Source organism: Protopterus annectens, chromosome 2.part2 (assembly GCF_019279795.1).
Source record: "Protopterus annectens isolate FY-2018-M chromosome 2.part2, PAN1.0, whole genome shotgun sequence".
Classification (NCBI taxonomy): domain Eukaryota; kingdom Metazoa; phylum Chordata; order Ceratodontiformes; family Protopteridae; genus Protopterus; species Protopterus annectens.
Genome location: NC_056730.1, coordinates 711,192,942 through 711,212,624, shown reverse-complemented (window position 1 = coordinate 711,212,624; position 19,683 = coordinate 711,192,942). Strand labels below are relative to the sequence as shown.

The window sequence follows — 19,683 nt, the reverse complement described above, 5'->3', positions numbered from 1 at the left end:
CCATACTGCTCATCTCCCATCTTACTTTCTACTGTTCTGTGTATCCATTTATCAATCACTGTCTCCAGAACTTTCATGCAATGTGACAGGAGTTTGATGTCTTTGTACTGCCCACAGTTACTGCTGTTCCCTTTGTTCTTCTACACTGCCATGAGTATGCTTATTCTCCAGTCATCTGTGATACACCTTTCTCTCTACACTGCAATGAATACCCTCAGGAGCCATTTCTTCCCTATTGTGTCCAGCATCTTTATCATACCTGCTGTGACCTAATCTGAGCCTGCTGCTTTCCCTGACTTCATTTTGCTTAGTGCTATTCTTACTTCTTCTAGAGTGGGCTCCTCTTCTTCCCTCACTGTAGGCTGTGTCAGGGGCAGTACAGCTTCTGTGGGGTTTTCTTATTTCAGAAGCTGCTGGAAATACTCCTTCCACCTGCCTTTGATGTCCTGTGGATGGTGAGCAAGTTATTGCTGGCATCCCTTATGCAGGGTGTCTGATTATCTTCTTTCTCTAGCTGTCTTTGCCTTGCAAACTGATACAGTTTCTTTGTGCCACCTAGTAAGTAACTTTCCAGAAGCTGGCAGAGTGCCTCCAATGCCCTGTTCTTTGCTAGTGTAACACCTTTGTTAGCTTCTTTGTTAGCCACAGCATCCATGGAACCGGACAACATCTCAGGTTGCGTTTTACACTAACTTCAGAATGAACTGGCTCCCCACTTAAGCACCATGTTCAATAATAGCCTTGCATCAGGCTTTGTGCCCACTGAATGGCACAGAGCAACAGTTATCCCACTCCACAAAGAGGGAGCCACCACTGATCCGGGAACTATCGACCTATTAGACTTATGAGCCTGGTCTGCAAGGCCATGGAACGTATCATCATGGAAATCATAAACAAAGACATTGGTAACCTCCAAACTCTGGATCCCACCCAGTTCGGGTTTGTGAAAGGCAGATCATGCCTCCTGAACCTCATCAACTTCTTTGAGACAGTCACCAAAGCTGTAGATGTGGGTAAGGTGGTTCACACAGCCTATCTTGACCTCACCAAGGCTTTCAACACCATCCCCATTCTGGAATTATAGCTAAACTCACTAAACTAGGTATAAATTCCTATGCCACAAGATGGGTTGCCAACTGGCTCACTGACAGAACCCACACTGTAAAAGTTGCAGACTCCAAATCTGACCTCAAAGCAGTGAGAAGTGGAGTACCACAGGGTTCTGTCCTGGGACCTCTCCTGTTTGGTATCTACTTCACTGAAGTACAAGCGAACACAGAAAGCCTCTGGCTAACAAAGTTCGCAGATGACTGCAAACTAGGAGCCATAGTTAAGTCCCCAAATGATGTGGACATCCTACAGAAGGGCCTCGCTGAGACAGATACCTGGTGTCAGAGCCATGGCCTCAAGCTCAATGCCAAAAAGTGCAGTGCCATCCCCTTTGGTAAAAACTCTGTACCCATGAACTACCACACAGGCAGCAATCTACTTAACACCGAATGTGTGATAAGAGACCTTGGGACCCAGGTGGACAGTAGTCTCTCCTTTGATAGTCAATTCGCCACAGTAGTCAGGAAGTCCTTCTACGTGGCACACCTCATCATAAAAGGGTTCTCATCCAGGAAAAAAGAGGTCATTGTTCCCCTCTACTCAACACTCTTTATACCCATTATAGACTACAACACCCCTTTTGGAATGTACCTCACGAGACATCTGAAGCAGCTGGAAAGGCCACAGAAGTACCTCACAAAGAGGATTACTGGCCTCAAACAAATGCCCTACACTGACCGCCTCAAAAAACTCCAGCTTTACTTCATAGCATATCGCCTACTCCGAGGTGATCTCTGCCTAACATATAAAGCTATGTCAAACCCAGAGCTGTTGGACATGCTACACCTAAATAAATCCCAATCCCTCCGATCTACACGCTCTAGGGACCTAAACCTTGTCACCACAATAAACAGGACATGCTGGAGGGATAGATTCCTATCCCGGAGACTTCCCCTACTCTGGAACATGCTACCCATCTATGTCAAGCAAAGTTCTTCATTAGCACTCTTCAAGAAAAGTCTTGATGAGTGGACAGGAAAAAGGAACTACACCCCAGGGATCACTTCTGTGCCTCTGCTCAATAGTGGCACACGAAAATAACTTTCTTGGGTGGCATAAGCCAGGGAACCTTGTTGGCTAGGCTTACATAGGCCCTTGGGTCGATAGCCTAGTACCTACCTATGAACCAAACAAAATTCCTTCCTAGCCTGTTCCATCTTTTCTAGCTTCCACTTTTTCCTGCACTCCTTCTTTCTTTTGATGACTCCCTGGACTTCTGTATTCCACCACCAGCTTTCCTTACGTACCTTATGTCCATACCTAGCCCTGCCACATATCTGTTCTATATTCCTCACATATGTTGTTTTGAGGTGCTGCCACTCTTCTTCAACTCCACCTATTTCCTCTTCTTGGGGTGCTAAAACCATGAGTAAATCCTTTTTCCTGTTGTATTCTCTTTCCAACTTCCAGGCCTTCAGCCTGGTCTCTGTTGACCTTAGCGCCTTCTCTGACCACTGTTTGAAGCTGACTATGACAACCAGTGGTTTATGTTGTGGGCCAACTGTTTCACTGGGGATGACTTTGCAATCACTGATTCTACCCCAATGCTCTCAAATTACTAGGAGGAAGTCTACCTGAGTTGCATGTTGGCCACTCTTGTATATGATCTTGTGACTGTCTCTCTTTCTGAACCACATGTTGGCTACTAGCAAGCCATTTGCCATACAGAAGTCTAGAATGGCCTCTTCCTCTTTACTGTTGTTGCCCCACCCATGTGGACACAGGCAGTCCTCATATCCTGTTCTGCCTGTCCCAATATATGCATTCAGGTCACCATTATCAACACCAATTCATTCCGTCCTGCTTTATCTAGTAAGTCCTGCAACTGCTGTATGAATGCACTCTTTTCCTCACTATCACAACCTTGCTGTGAGGCATATGCAGAGATTATAAATATTGCCTATCATTACACTGGAGTCTGATTGCCATGTGTCTGTCACTTATTCACAATTCCCACACCATTTCTAGCCTGTCCTCCTCCTGAGTAGTAGACTCTGGATCCCAAGATAAATGACTTTGTTGCACTGCCCTTCCATCTTGTCTCTTGGATACACAGGATGTCCAACCTTCTTCATATCATCATGTCATCCACTTGAAGCTGCGTCAAGTCAGTGAACCATTAAGTGTAGCAATTCTCAGTTCATGTTTGACAGATTGATTGGTTTTATGTCCGACTTTCGTTCAACAATGCTATCCCAGGTAATCCAGGATGGGGTACTAGACACCAGCCAGCAACTTATTGACCCACGGCTCCTGGGCTTTATGGTGGGCATACACTGGCCAAAAGGGGCATATACACCCCTCCCACCATCAGCATAGGTCAGAATACACTAGGTCCTCAACCCACTTATCACTGGAAAATACCCATACTCATTTTGGCGACATTAGTCAAAATGACAGAATCACCTAAAGCCACAAAGTCATATTTTACACCGTCGATTGCCAAACCCTGCCACGCCATGCAGTCTGTGATCTGTGTTCTCCTATCTTGAGGATACTGTGCACCACATTAGATGCCCAAAGCAATTGGTCTGTACAACTCTTCCCCCTATAGGTATCATATACAGTCTGTGCTGCAGCCCACAGCTCCATTAATTGGTGAGTTTGAGATGGAAACACTCAGCATGTTTTTCAGAGGTGAGAGTAACCCCACAGAGACACAGGGAGAAAATGCAAATTCCAAGCAGGCATTGGCTGGAGGTCAGGATCAAACCTTGTAGCTCTTGCATGGAAGGCAAAGACCTTAACCATTACTCCAACTGGTCAAACACCCCAGCAAATTACAACATCAATAGCACTCCCTCAAGAGTAGACTCAGAGGTCAGAGCTCTAGGTACACAGAAAGACAGTAGCCTGACCTTTGGCCACCATGTGTCCACAGTGGTTAGGAAGTCCTATGTGGCACAACTTTTAAGTAAAGGTATGGCATCCAGATCCAAGGAAATTATAGTCCTGCTGTACTCAGCCCTCATTAGACCAACAAACAAGTACAATGCACCATTTGGCATGTACTTGACAAGGCACTTACAACAGCTGGAACAACCTCAGAGATACCGCACAAAGAAAATACATGGTGCAAACATGTCCTATGTGGATAGACTAAAAACCCTATCCTTTACTCTGTCTCCTACAGACTATTAAGGGGTGACCTATGCCTGACATAAAAGGCACTCACTAATCAGCCCAGATGGAGCTGCTACACATTTACAAGTCAAACAGCACAAGGGTCACCCAATCTAAAGATCTAAACTTAGTCAGCGATTCAAATAAAACATGCTGAAGAGATAGATATGTCTCACAGAGGTTGCCCCTTCCTTGGAACAGGCTTCTTATTGACTTTAAACAGAGCACTTCTCTGGCCTTCTTCGCACAAATTTGGATCAATGGATGGGGAATCACAAATTCACACCTGGGGTAGCACCTATGTCTCCTATAGACAGAGGAAATCTGTAACATACTGAAGGAAGCACAAACCCATGCCATTCTCTTGCCCCTAGGGGCCATATATAGAGTAAAATCAGGTTAAATTAGCTAGACTTGTAAGGGCTGTTAGCCTAGTAATCTTCTGTGACCCTATAAACCCCTTCTTGACTTAATGAATGTACTAAGAAAACTTGAATCTTAACCTGCCAGATGCAAACCTGACAATCTTGAACATCAAGAACCCTCTTCTAGATACACCAAACTGCACAAAACAAAGTTATTTTTCCTGGAGGGAAGAAAGCTCCTCTGAACTTCCCATGTGGGGGGACTCAACCCCAACATCCACTACTTAAATACACTAAATCCACAGCCACGTAATAACAAGAAAAACAAACACTCTACAAGGGTGAACAAAGTAGCTCTTCAAGTTGTGATCTTACAGTCTAAGTACCACAATAGGAAAGATTATGGTGGAAAATTAACATCACGGAAATGACATCAGGGAGATAATAAACTTTAGGAAGAGAACTGTGTTCCAACTCCTGCTTTCTTTCTATCTTTACTTTCATTACCCTAACACTGAATGCTTAATAAATACCCAGGACTTTTTCATTCTCTGTTGGTGTTCACATCCCCCCAATGCTTCTTAAAATGCTACTTTTGTAATCAAGTACAAAGTAAACTGAGTGATGTGACGTGTCACGACAAAACTGTAATGCTGAATGTAATGGTGCAAAGTGAAAACTCCAGCTTAGATATACAGTTGTAGCTGCAGGCAGCAATTCAAATATTCTCCTACAGATAATGTTGTAAAATACCGTATAAGAAACCCCTGGTATCACCTGGCTTCTATAAAAAACAAAGGATAAAATAAGACAGTGACAATCACAATGATTTTAAACCACTGGAATCAGATTTAAGATAATTTTTCAGAATAACACCTAAAGCAAGTATTCTTTACTGATGCCAGACTGTTTAAAGAAAACTAGAACTCCACATTTAAAAAAAAACACTAACTTCCTGCAACTTCTCTTCAGAGCAGAAGTGAGCTGTTGTCCCAAACAGAACTGATCTCATTGAAGTGGAAGCAGCGGACTGGAATCTGTAATAAAAAAAAATGATATCATTACAGGCCACTTCTAAGTATTAAATAAGGAACACTTAGAAAAGCAACACTACAAAAGACAAAACAATTACATAATATGTCACTTTGAAATATATCATACTTTAGTCTCTTTTATTGTGAAATATTCCTGGCATTATCATCTTAATCAAAATGCCACTACAATGTTAACATGTGGACTTGCTGATTGGGGATATCTGTGAGGATACTACTGAAAAATTCATAAACATTTTAACTTTTCAATATTAAAATTTGAAACAAAGCTGTTGATGACCACCAGAGAATGGTAGTAATTACAAAAGCTGTTTACATTTTAGAACTGGGAGACAATGTAAGGAAACTATCATCAACTTGCATTTTCTTCTTTCATATAACACATTCATTTGTATAATGAACCATCGTACTACTTGTTAGGTACTGTCTTTCCAACAGTTTTTGCAATATAGTTGAAAGGTCATGAAACTGAAAGTTAAAAAAGTAACTGTGCCACAGAGTGATACAATATATGGAACGCCTCTAACAGATCTGGGGAAGCAGAGTTGTAGCTATTAAAGTTGGTGTTCTGGGGAATGCCACTTTCTAGAGCCACTACCACTTTGATGTTGAGGCCTCTCAGAGCTGAGGACAAAAATAAAATCCGTTTAGAACTGGGGACCAGAAAAACAGAAAAAAGGCTCTTCAGGTAAGACTATTATACGTACCTACATTTTATATACAGGAAATACATAACACATTGCTGTCAGTAAACTGTAGCAAGCAGCTATAAAAGTGATCTGCTACAGCTCACCAACAGTGAAAAAACAGGGGTCTTCAAGTTAGACAAAAAACTACTATGTATATGCATAAGAACCTTTTGTTGAACTGTGCCAAACACATTTGTTAAACTGTAGCTAAAAAGAGCTATACCAGCTTCTTGCTACAGTTCCTAACACACAAGACCCTGACAGTCATTAAAGCAGCTAACACTGCTTAAATGACTACCCACACTGCTTACAGGGAGTGATCAGCACCTGTTCTATGATGCAACTAACCCTTTAACAGCTTGCACCTGGAGCAGACATACCCTCTTGCTACAGTTTTATGGGAAAGTATGACTGAGGACATCTATAGAAACTACAGATGTTAAAACAGAAGTAACACTGCTGCAAGTCATTCAAATGATAAACATGATTAAACTGCAAACAAGGTAATGCCTGTCTTTTGGCCAGATCTTGAATGCTATCAGATATCAGAGGAAATACATGGTTGCTTCCAATTTTGTAGCTATAAGCTGGAAGCCCAGCTGTAAAAGAAAGTGTAACTAGAATATTTTTCCACAGCAACTCAAAGGCAACTATATGCACCAAAGTGTACTCCATATCAAAAGTTCTAACAGCAAATGATAAAAGTATACAGTAATATTTCAGACAGTTGTTACACAGCAAAGGTCTCAAACTCCAAGTCCATAAGACAGTCGTGGCCTGCAAAATCTCCTAATGTGACTCCCTTAATTATTTCATTGCACAGAAATGCGTGGTTTATGATGTATAAACAAATTTGCAGTGACAAGTACTTGTATATATGCCTCCGTGTACTGCATGTAGCTTGTGTGTAACACTGCACTGTTACATTTCCTGTAAGGGTGTTTTTACTACTTTCACTGGTAGATGCAGCCCTCATCCAAACTTTCAATATGTCTAATTCCACACAAGAGTAACATCACATATGGGGAAATGTTATTAATTTATCACTTAAGACATAGACAAATGTACATTAACAGATAAGAAAACAAGCCACATTAACATTTTTCTATTTACATACATTATACATCACATATTTTTCTTTGTAACTATCATTAGTCCAACATTACATAAAATTGCTGAATTTCTTCCTTCACTTAAACCTCAATCTTCCTCCTGAACATTATTCTACATGCATTGTTCCCACAATTTATTGGAATTTGTTTACTGGGATAGTCCACTGGGCCAAGCAGAGCCATTTTCAGTAGAGGCCCGGGGAGAAAAGCACCATAAGTAAGAATAGTACAATACAATTACAATACAATAGACAAGATTCTTAGTAGTACATTTAGTTAAGCAAAGTGTGCATGATATTCTTGATTGTAGACATTACATACAACAAATGGAATGGGCTGTATAAACAAAATGCAAAAAAATGATATAATAGTGAGGAATTAAGCTTTGAAAAAAATAACGACCAACAGTGCACAGAATATAGGTATAAGAGGGTAAGGAGTAAAACGAATAGATGGAGTTAGCCTGAAATAGAAGGGACAAAGAAAGTGCAATATAGCTTTGATAGGGGGAAGTTAGTGAGGAGTAGAACAGGACACTAGTAGTGTGTTAGAGAAAAATGGTAGGTGAAAAGTGAGGAAAATAAATACTAGGTTATGGGTGGGGGAGGCTGTGTACAGTTCCAGTTCCAGGTAGAGTGAAGGTGATTATGAAGGGCTAGCTTAAAGGCAGCAGTGTTTTGGGTAATGTGGATGCTCCTTTCCTTTTCAAAATATCCCACTTCCAGTTCTTTTATCTCTTGTATAATATCCAATACTTCACTATTGTTGGTATAGACTTCAGTTTTCATTTTCTAGTAATTGCCTTTTTGGCAGCCAACATAATTAAACTTAATAAGACTTTGTTATGTCTAGGCAATTCAGATCCCATGTCCCCACTCAAAAATAATTTCCTTAGTTACAGCTATTTGCTCACCCAATTTTTCTGACAGAGAACTGTGTAGGAATTTTTAAAATCTGCCAATTCATTATATTCCTAAAACATATGTACCCAGTTAACTCTTTCCTCCCCATCACACCTCCAACATTTTCTATCTACCCGAGGAAAAATTATTCAAACTCTGACTGGTGTATAAACATACCTAGGTAAACGCTTCCAAGCAAAGATTCAAAACCTTCTGAACTTTTTTATGACAAAATCTGCATTTTATATAGTTCTTTGTTAATCTCTTTTTTTTCTTAAACAAAAAACATCTTCAGTGAATTATCACTTATAACACAGGTAATCAATCATACATTCATATAAATGAAAACAATCCATACTAACGAATTTTCATTTGCAAACATTATACATCACATATAATCTTCTATACAGTCATTGATAACTGAACATTACATAGCTCATTCAATTCCTGCCTTCCCTTAAAAATCATTCCTTCTCCAAAACATTATTCGGCATGTACAGTTCCCACAATTCCCATTTTTCTATGTAATTTTTTCCCACTTCTAGTTGTTTTATATCTGTTACAATATTCACTACTTCTAATACGATTGGTTTAGACTTTAATTTACATTTTCTAGCACTTGCTTTTTTGACAGCCAGTAGAACTAAACTCAGCAAGGCCTTTGCATGTCTAGGCAATTCAGATCCTGCATCACAGCTCAAAAACTCACTTCCTTAGTTACACCAACTTGCTCACCCAGTATTTCTGACAGAGTAGTCTGCAAGGAATTATTAAAATTTGCCAACCTATTACAATGACAAAAATATGTTTCCAATTACCTCTTTCTTCCCCATCACACCTCCAACATTATCAACCAGAGGAAAAGTTATGGATAGCAATTAATAAAGAGTTGAAGGATTTTACCTGGGAGTGGAGGAAAGCAAGAGTCAAACGAGATAAGTTGATTCTTCTAGTACAACATGGTGGTTTGTGATTACCTAATTTGAAGTGATATTTACCTCAAGAAAAACATTCTTTGGAGTGTGGTTGGGGTATAAAAATATATATGCAAACACTTCCAAGCAAAAATCCTAAATCTTCTAGACTTTGTTGCATATTTGGCAGCCTGACATATATCCTCCTATTGTTTATGAATTGCTTATCTAGTCTCTCTTCTCAGTCCTTTCTAACCGTCTGTGATTGATTCCTATAGTTCTCATGCAGTATTTTATATGTACTACTGATTATCCCATTTTTAACAGCAGCTTCTCAAATGAAAACTCTACCAGTGCTGGTCTTTCACTAAGGACCCCCCATTCCTTTCTTTTCGCCTGCACTCTGATATCAATCACTGATAGGGAAGGCAGTCTCTAGCTTGTAGTCCAAATGTATTCTTGGCCTCTTTCCATTCTATTACATTTCCTTCGATAATTATTTGCTCCTAATATACATTAGTTCCTTTGCCAGTTTTCTTCATTAAATTCCAGCCCCCTCTCATCTATTATCTGTAACCCATTTTGCAGTCATCCCTACTGGCAGAATTTCCTTTCTCCAGTCCTGTATTAGCTTAGTACTTAGAATACTTTCTGCTAATTTATGAATATAATATTCTGTATGGCTATTGTTATTCTCCTTAAGGATCTGCATCCAAAATGCCAGTCTCTCCTTATCTCTTGAGCTTCCCCCATTTCATTATCAGCCCTTTCCACACTGAATTATAGCTTTCGGCTTCTGCCATGTATAGGAGCTTAACTGTGTAGCTCTGAAATATCCATTCAAATCAGGTAATCCCAAGCCACCTTGTTTTATTGGAAACTCTTGCTCTCCTCCCCTCCCAGATACAATTCTTCAACTCTTTATTAATTGCTATCCACAACTTTTCCTCTGCTTGATAAAAATGTACCTGACCTGTGTATAAAACTAAATGAACTAAAACATTTTCACTCCTTGTTTCTTTCTATCCATACAAAAGAGCTTCCAGTTTCTCGTTTTTTGTACAACCTTTTGTTTAGTTTCTTCCTACATATCTTTAGCTGCCATAACAGAATCCTTTTTAACCCATATTCCTAAAGTACTTCATTTTATTATGTCCCCATAAATATGGGTATTACTGAACCAAATCATGTCTGGGTACATAGTGTACAGCTATTGTCTTTGTTTTATCTTCATTAATTTTGTATCCTGAAAAGACCTGAAACTGTTTCAGAATGTTCCATATAACTAAGATGTCTTTTTCTGGATTTATCAGCTAAAAATAACGTCATCTACAAATAAAGCTGACATTTCTTGATTACCATACCAATTATATCCTTGAATTTCTGAGTCCTTTCTTTTCTTTGCCAATGGTTCTAAATTTAGAGCAATAACAAAAGGGAGAAAGGACATCCCTCTGTTCAGACACAACTTTTTAGACAGGAACCCTCCACACTTACATTTTCACCTCTGATCCCTCATACACGATCCTAATTAACCTTAGTATTTGTCAGGGGAATGCAAATACTTACACTGTCCTACTCATAAAATCCAGACTTACTCTGTTGAATGCTTTCTCTACATCAAGACCCACCAACAACAGTAGCATTTTCTGCTTCCCTCTGGATCCTCATTGTTCTATTAATGGTGTTGAATGTTTTCCTCCTCTCCACAAAAACACATTTATACATATCCATCAATTGTTGCAACACCTTTGCCATTCTTTTAGCCATTACAGATATAAACACGTCATTACCATCCTTATGTATTACAGCCACCACAGCTTTCTTCCAGGATGTTGGTACTTCTCCTCCTTATAAAATACTGTTAAAACATTCCAGCTCTTCATCACTTTCTTCCCTCCTAGCTAAACTTCTGGACTTTGTTACATACCTGGGGGTTATGCATATGTCCTCCCATTGTTTTCTTGCAAAGTACTTTTCTAGACTCTCTTCCCAATCATCTCTACCCTCCTCTGATTAATCCTTATAGTTATCATGCAGTATTTTATATGCCCTACCAATTATCCCTTTTTTAACAGCAGCTTCTGTTCTAGTTTCATCTAAAAATGTCACCAGAAGAAGTTTTTAACTTAAGATTCCCTTATCCCCTTCTCTTTGTCCATACTCTGATATTAATCCCTGGTAGGGAAGGCAGTCTCTAGCCCGCAGTCCAAATGCCTTCTTGGCCTCAACCCACTCTATTATCTTTCCCTCCCTAGTTGTCTTCTCACCAATACCTTGGTTTCTTTGCCAATTTTCTCCAGTAAATTTCATCTCCCTCTTGGCTATTTTCTGTACTGCTACTTGCCGTCATCCTTATTGGTAAAATCTCACCTCTCCCTTTTGTCTTGGCTTAGTTCTTACAATACTTTCTGCTACCTTATGACTATAACATTCCATATGTTTTTTGTTATTCTCCTTAAGGATCTGCATCCAATATCCCTCTCTATTTCTTAACTGCCTCCTACTTCATCATCATCTCTTTCAATTTTGAATTATAACCTTCTGCTTGCGTTATGTAAGGCAGCTTTAACTGTGTAGCTCTAAAATATCTCTTTAACTCAAGTAATCCTAAACCACCTTGTTCTATTGGAAGGATCAACTTATCCTAATTAATTCTTCCCCTCCCAGATTTATTAATAAAGAACTGAAGGAATTTTTGTCCATAACAACTCTACTGGTTGCTAAAATATGACTGCCCTGTATATAAAACTAAAGGGACTAAAACTTTTTCAATGCTTGTAGCTTACTATCCATATGTATAAGCAAGATCTTCCAGTTCCCAGTTTTTGTACTATCTTTTGTTTAGTCTCTTCCCACATATCCTGAGCTGCCATAACAGAAGCATTTTTAATCCATACTCCTAAATAATTCATTTTATCATGTGCCCATAAATATGGGTATTGCTGAACCAATTTGTGTGTGGATACATCGTTTACAGCTATAGCCTTTGTTTTTATCTTCATTAATTTTATATCTTGAAAAGACTTAAAACTGTCGCAAAATGTTCCAAAACACAGATATGTCATTTTCTGGATTTATTAGGTACAAAATGTAAGCATCTGCAAATAAAGCCAAATTTTCTTGATTACCATACCAATTATACCCTTACATTTCTGAGTCCCTTATTTTCTTTAGCAACGGCTCTAAATATAAAGCAAATAAAGAGGAAAGAGGACAGCCCTGCCTGGTTCCACTATTCAAACACAGCTTATAGGAAAGGGACCCTGCCAGTTTAACTCTTGCCTCTGATCCTTCATATAACCTCCTAATTAACCTTTTATTGCATCAGGGAATGCAAATGCTTCCATTGCTCTACTCTGTCAAATGCTTTCTCTGCATCAAGACCTGCCAACAAAACAGGTATTTTCTTACATTTTGCTTCCCCTCTCCATCATCCTTCTTCTTTTAATGTTTTCAAATGTTTGCCTCCTATCCACAAAACCACAATGATGCATATCAATCAATTCTGGGAACATTTTTGCCATTCTTTTAGCTAGTGTAAACAAAAACACTTTATACACATGGTTTAATATTGAAATGGGTTTATATGAAGCAGGGTGTGATGGGTCTTTACCATCCTTAGGTAATATAGCCATCACAGCTTTCTTCCAGAATACTGGTGCTTCCCCTCCTTTTAAAATATTGTTAAACAAAACCTTCCAGATCTGTATTACTTTCTTCTCTCCTAACTTCCAAACTTCCACAGGAATACCTTCTGGAGAATTTCCTGACAATTGGTTGTACATCACCATTTTTATCTCATCACCTCCTTTCTTAGCTGTTAGTTGTTGAAGCCTCATGTACCTCCACCCTAGGTATAATGAAGTCTTCCTTACAAATCTTCATTTGTGCTTCTTCTTGATTTCCACGTTTCACTGCTTTACATAAATTTTAATACAATTTATGAAATATCAATAATATTTCTATAGGATTTTGTTACTTATCTTGCTATAGGCTTCCTAATTTGGTGACAACCCTTTCCACTTTTTGTTGCCTAAGTTGTTTTACATGTGGAGAACTGCTGATCTTTATTTTTTTTAATTAGAGTACAGTTACTCTTTTTCTGGCTGCAGAGTAAGAAAATAAAACTAAAGTAAGGATTACAGTCAGTTTCATTTACTGGTTTTGTGGGAAATGGAATACCTGTGGTTGGTAAATAAAAAAGGGGAGCTTATTTTAACTGGAAGGATAGGAAATTAAAGTACTTGTTGCAAAAAAGCAAAGGGGTCATTATGTGAGTTTTTGAAGGCCATACTTTGTAGTGTAAAAATAATTTAACTATTGGTAAGTATCCTGGACAAAGGCTGTATACTTTCTTCCACTGTACTGCCTTTATCCATAATACTTGACTACAGTTAAGAAAGCAAAAAGTTGTAATATGCTGCAATGGAGGCAAGTAAATTAATATCCAACTTAAAATAAGGCCATGGATTTTTTGTGTGTGTGGGGTGGGGTGGGGGTGGGGGGCACTAAAATAGCAAAAAGAAAATCAAATTGAGGCAGTTGTTCATATTTTATGTTCTGCAGGTAACTCACCTAGTTGTGATGTTTGATCTAATTAAAAATGATGCTTCTTGGAAAATTTGCATACATTTGCATGTTTGTGCCTCAATGTATCAGAGCAGCTGTTAAAACACGTTGGTTTGTAATGTCCCTTAAAATTATTTTCCTGGGGTCTAATGAGGCTGCACATCTCCTCTGTTGTTCCTTGTAGTGAGATTAAAGTTACATTTTTGGTGATTATAAACATATATTTGATGTGAGTGACTGTAATTGTGTGTATGAATGTTACAGGATTGAAAAAGACAGCTGAAAAAATGGAAAGTTTAGCTGAAACAGTGAATGTTGAAAAATGTATGATGATGGTGATAAAGACAGATTGGCCACTGCAAGAATCTTACAGTGATATATAAAAAGATGACTTATCTGACTATTAAGGAAATTATATTTGTCTTGTAGTATATTTTTGGATTGTTGAAAGGAAACATACAGAGTTTGGAAGGGCTTGAAGCTGATGACAGCTTTTGCATGCTTAGCAGCTCACTGTGATGCCAGTTAAACAGAAAATATTTGATATGTGAAATAGAATGGAGACCTTGGATGCAAAAGCTGAATATGTGCAACAACAGCTGGTCATAATGGAGGCCAAGGCTTGGTAAGAAAAATATGACAAATGGCTTGAATGCTGAAATGAAAAGAGGGACTAGATTTATTGAATTTTAAGACAGTTACAATTGTACAATGGATAGGACTTATGAAACTGTCACTAGGAATTGAGAAGATGTCTAGGCTACCATTTTCTTTACCACATAAGTTGCATAGGGTCATTTTGGTGCAATCTATGTCCTTGTATGAAAAAGAAAGGGTGCTGTGGCAGTTATGGCACCCAAAGTGGAAAGTTGTAGTAGCAGGTTCAATGGCACATGCAGATCATGATTATTTGGATGTAACCTTTCAAAAGAGGCTGCAGTTTATGGATGCAATCAGAGTGTGCAAGATGAGTAAACTGAAATTTAGACTGACTTTCCAGAGGCTGCAAAAGGTGACTATAACTGGTTCAAGTTTGGACTGTAGATGCAAGTGTGAAGTCTAATGTTGCGAAATATTGGGGCCCATTTGAGGTCCACTTATTTGTCTACTACAATGACAGATGCAACTCCTATGTTAAGGAAGAATTAAACTGTTATAGTATTATGAGTGTGAACATTCAGAATTTGAATACTTCACAAGCAGTTATTAAAAATGTTTTAATATGACTCTTTGCAACTTTTTTCCTACCAATTTTATATCATTAGAAATTATTTCATGATAGCTTCATCATTTTTTAATAATATTTTTAAAGACTATAACATTATTATTTTTAAAATGTTTTGTAATATGTTGGAGCTTTTCTTCCAGGGCGTCTGATGAAATGGGCTCCTACCCAGTCAGACCTTCTCAGTAATCAAATGTCAATAAGTAAATGAATAACTTAACATGCACTATATGAAACATGTTTTACTATTCCAGTTTACAGTTGTGACCTTAAAAATAAAACATCACTTATGGGATTTCCAAGATGGCTACACATTGATCAACAGCTTAACTTCAGCTCTCCCAGTGTGAAAACAGAAATGAGAAACAGCCAATGATATGGTCAGCTTGAGTAAAATTCAGTTACTGGCTAGTAAGTAGGAAACTAAGGGAGCCTTAAAGAAAATCAACTAGTAAAGGTGAAGAGAACACTGACTGGGGAGAATCCTGTAGCTGTTCAGCAAGAAACAGTTCAAGCGCCAGCTGTGGCGTAAGACATGGTTTCCAGTAATCTAGAGGAAAAATAAATCAAACATGCTCAGAGATAATTAAAAAATGAAACACTGACATTGTATATCAACTGAAATTACAAAAGGCTGGAAACAATGGAAGAAGCTTTAAACAGATATTCAGATGAGCTGATGTAACTGGAAAAATCAGAGGTCAAAATGAAGAAAAGGCTGGCTGAGTATGAGACTCCTCAGAAAGAGATGTTTCAAAAAGTGCTACAATTAGAGGGCAGAGCACGTAGGCAAAATTTGCAATTTTCTGCTGTATTAAAGAAGCTGGAAGAAACACACTTTATTAATTTTATGGAGGCAAAAATAAGCAACTGGACTAATATTCTATAACAGGAATTGTTAACTGAAAGGGCACACCATGTGTATGCTCTAAATCTGTCCATGAGTAAGCAGCCAAGATCTTTATTAGTAAAGTTGCAAACCTACAAGCAGAAAGAGTTTGATCCTGACAAAATTGTGGCAAAAGGGTGAAGTGTTAAAACTTGGAGACAGTAGCGTGTTTGTAGAAAATTATTATTCGCTGTACACCACACAGAAGAGGAGTAAATTTATTCCACTAATCAGGGAATGTCGAGTAGCAGACATGAGATTCAAGCATGCAAGAACATGCTGAAGAGGAAATACAAAAGTTTGTCCATAAAAAGTGAGCTATAAAACAGAAGGAGATTGTACTTCTTGTTCTTCTGGTAATAAAGCCCATAGACTGCGCCAGTGAAACCTTTTCCAATGTTTCAAAGGAAGATACTTAAGAGACAGAAAAACAGCATTGACTAGAAGAATGGGAAGTATGTTGGAAATGAAGCAGAGACTGGATTTGTGAGATGGAGCTCAACAGGAAGAAAATCAGCAACTCAGAAACTGACAAATAAATGTGGGATTACAACACATTAATTACATTTGTGAAATATGACAGAACAAGAAAAGCTGAAAATACTGTACTTTTTGAGTTTGCTAATCTTGTAGGGGACTCCAAAGCATATGCCCTACTTCATGTCATTAATGTTTTGAAGTACATTTAGGAGAGGGGAAGAGGAAGGAGAGAGTTAACTAAGTAAAACAATGGTATTGTTATAATGCCTGACATAATCTGTATGCTATAAACTAAAGCTTTCTCAGTTACTTTCAGGTGTAATAGAGATTCTAAAGTAAACAGTTGCCCCTATTTTTTTCTTCTTTCTTCTTCTTGTTCAGTTTTTGGAAATGTAGGCACTGTGATGTAAAAAGGAAGTAAAGTATGGTCAAAAGAGCATGGTACAAGAAATATTGATGTGCTTTTTCTTACTCTTGTACAGGGGAATGACTGGATTAAGGCCATTCACTTGATCTAGTAATAACAATAAAAAATAACACTGAATATAATAAGTTTTCATCTAGAAAATAAATGAGTCCTTGTAGAGGCAAATGTGTTACCTGCTTCTCATGTCTCCATGGAGACAATCTGATAAGGAGCAATAAAAACAGCATACTTCTTTCTTTCAATGGCAAGGAGAAAATGTTTTCTGAAAGCATTCAAGTGTTTTCCCAAACTGGGAGAGGAATAAAGATAAGACAAAAACAGACAGCACCCAGTAAAAGTACAGGCTGTACCAAGTATTTTAGCATGGATAAACTTTTTTATAGGTTAATCCAAGTGTGTAAGTACAGCTGTCAGTCTGGAGCAAATGTTCCTTTTAAGAGGGTTAAACTTCAGTATTTTATGATGTACACAGTTTTGCATGTTAGTATTAAGTTAATAGGTTTTAGGGGTTGTGACGCCCGTGCCCTGGCCCAGCAATCAAGGAGCCTCAATCCTCACCACTAACACCAGAGAGGGCGTCTCATATAAAAGGACAACAAATACACACAGTAAAGTGCAATTTCCCTTAAGAGCACACAGAGATCACCATCAGTCTGGGGCTGGTTGCTCCCTTGCTCCCCAGGTCCCCAATAAGACTCTGCACTGGCACAGCTATAGGGTCCAGATCTCAGCCTAGCTGGCAAGCTAACCTCCAGTACCCTCTCTGTCCAACCAGTGCTTTGTGCCCCTGCCCAAGTAGCTGACACACACACACACACACACACACACACACACACACACACACTTTGAGATAAGTATTCATACAACTTCACAGACACTCCTGGGAAAGGCTGACACAGACTCTCCAGCTGCGCCCCTTTACCCAGACTATACGGTAGTAATTACTGCCACCACCAGCTAATATTTATCAGCTACTCAAAGGCCCTTAAAAGGGTGTCCAATTATTACTGTGCAATGTGATTATCCAATTGGTAAGTGTGACTAATCAGTCAAGGCTTATTAGAGTAGCCTTATACAATAAACTCTATAAATATACAATGTATTCTAGAGCTTAACTTATCGCTACACAAACCAGCCACAGGTAAAAGGTTTTAAAATATTTAATAATAAATACTAAAAACACAAGACAATTCTACTACATCACAGTGCCATTCAAGAGTTCAGAGATCACACAAACTTAAAATAATTCAGTTGTACAGTTCTGACATAACAGAAAAACACTTAGTGCAACTTTCTTCTAATTTCCTAGATATTACTACAAGAAAACATACTTCTAAGATAACTTACTTAAGACACAGGCAGAGTGCTGATGAGATTGATATCAAGACAAAAATACTTAATAATCTCTGGTTCTCACTGTTTAAATTGACACTGCAGTTCTGCTAAAACATTGCATCATTTGTTTATACTTTCCTGGTTCCCAGACTGACAGAAACTGCCTTTACATTATTTTATACTTAGAGCAATAAAGGACATTCCACATGTAAATTATGGTCATTAACTTTAGCTTGAAACAAGAGGCAGTATGCTTACTCCAGACTCATAGACTCCAAATTCTAACTTCAAAAGACATACAAAACATAATTTTAATTTCAAAGAACATTTGAAATGCTTGGCTTAGTTTTCCTTACAGCAGATGGCAATGTTGCTACAATCCTGAAGTTCACATTTTACAGTGTATTCTTTCATTTAAGAAACAAGCCTGTATTTTATATTTATATTTACAAATGCAGAATTTTTCTATCAAATTCTATTTGACTAGGCTGGCAGCCTTCATTCTTCTATACCGGTCTTCATATCTTTTCCCCCCTGGAGAACTCAAGCTAGTTTTTCAAGTGACCCTTGATAAACGCCGCTTGAGAGGGTTAGGTCTATCTGAGTGTACCTCACCACATTCCCTGACTTGAGAGCCCACCTGCATCAGCATTGCTAATTCCACTGTGGTGCTGCACTGATATATCATATGCTTTCAACCCCAGGCTCCATCTTAGCAACTTGGCATTTTGCTGACTGGCTCTGTTTAACCATGTTAGAGGGTTGTGATCTGTCATTACAGTGAATTTTCTTCCATACAGATAAGGCTGAAGTCTCTGCAGTGCGCACACTATGGCTAGACATTCATTTTCTACAGCTGCATAGCATTCCTCCCTGGGTTACAGCCTATGACTGCGATAAAACACTGGGTGCTCTTCACCCTCTGAAGAAATCTGGCTAGGTACAGCCCCCACCCCATGGTTCAAAGCATCCACTTACACAACAGATTCTTTGCTGTAATCTGGACTGGCTAACAAAGGGGTCCTCCCAAAGCTTCTTTAAGCTTCTGGACTGCCTGCTCACATGCTGGGGTCCACACTGACTTATCTGGCCTGTTCTTCCTTGTCAGGTCTGTGAGGGGAGCAGCTATGGTACTATAACTAGGGATGAACTTTCTCTAGTACCCTGCTGTTCCTAAGAATGCCCTCACCTGCTTTTTAGTAACAGGTGCAGGCCATGCCTGAATGGCTTCCACTTTGGCAGGTTCTGGCCTTATCTTACCACTCCCCACTCTATGTCCTAGGTAGGAAACCTCTGCCATATCCACCTGACATTTGCTCAGCTTAATGGTCAGCCCTGACCTCTGTAGTCTGCCCAGTACCTCCCTGACATGCTGAAGCTGCTCTGGCCAGGAATGGCTGTAGATAGCAATATCATCTACGTAAGCAAGGGCAAACCCTCCTGCTCCTGCTAGAATACGATCTACCAGCCTCTGGAAAGTCACTGGGG

The 19,683-nt window shown here is 38.8% G+C and overlaps 1 protein-coding gene across 1 annotated transcript in view; it reads right to left on the bottom strand.

Annotated features, from left to right (window-relative positions):
* Positions 1-19,683, bottom strand: part of LOC122795779 (endoplasmic reticulum aminopeptidase 2-like) — a 1,481,589-nt gene that overhangs the window by 95,789 nt on the left and 1,366,117 nt on the right. Inside the window, exon 17 of the mRNA XM_044064110.1 lies at positions 5,551-5,635. Coding sequence (XP_043920045.1) covers positions 5,551-5,635 — 85 coding nt within the window. The remainder of the gene's footprint in view (positions 1-5,550; positions 5,636-19,683) is intronic.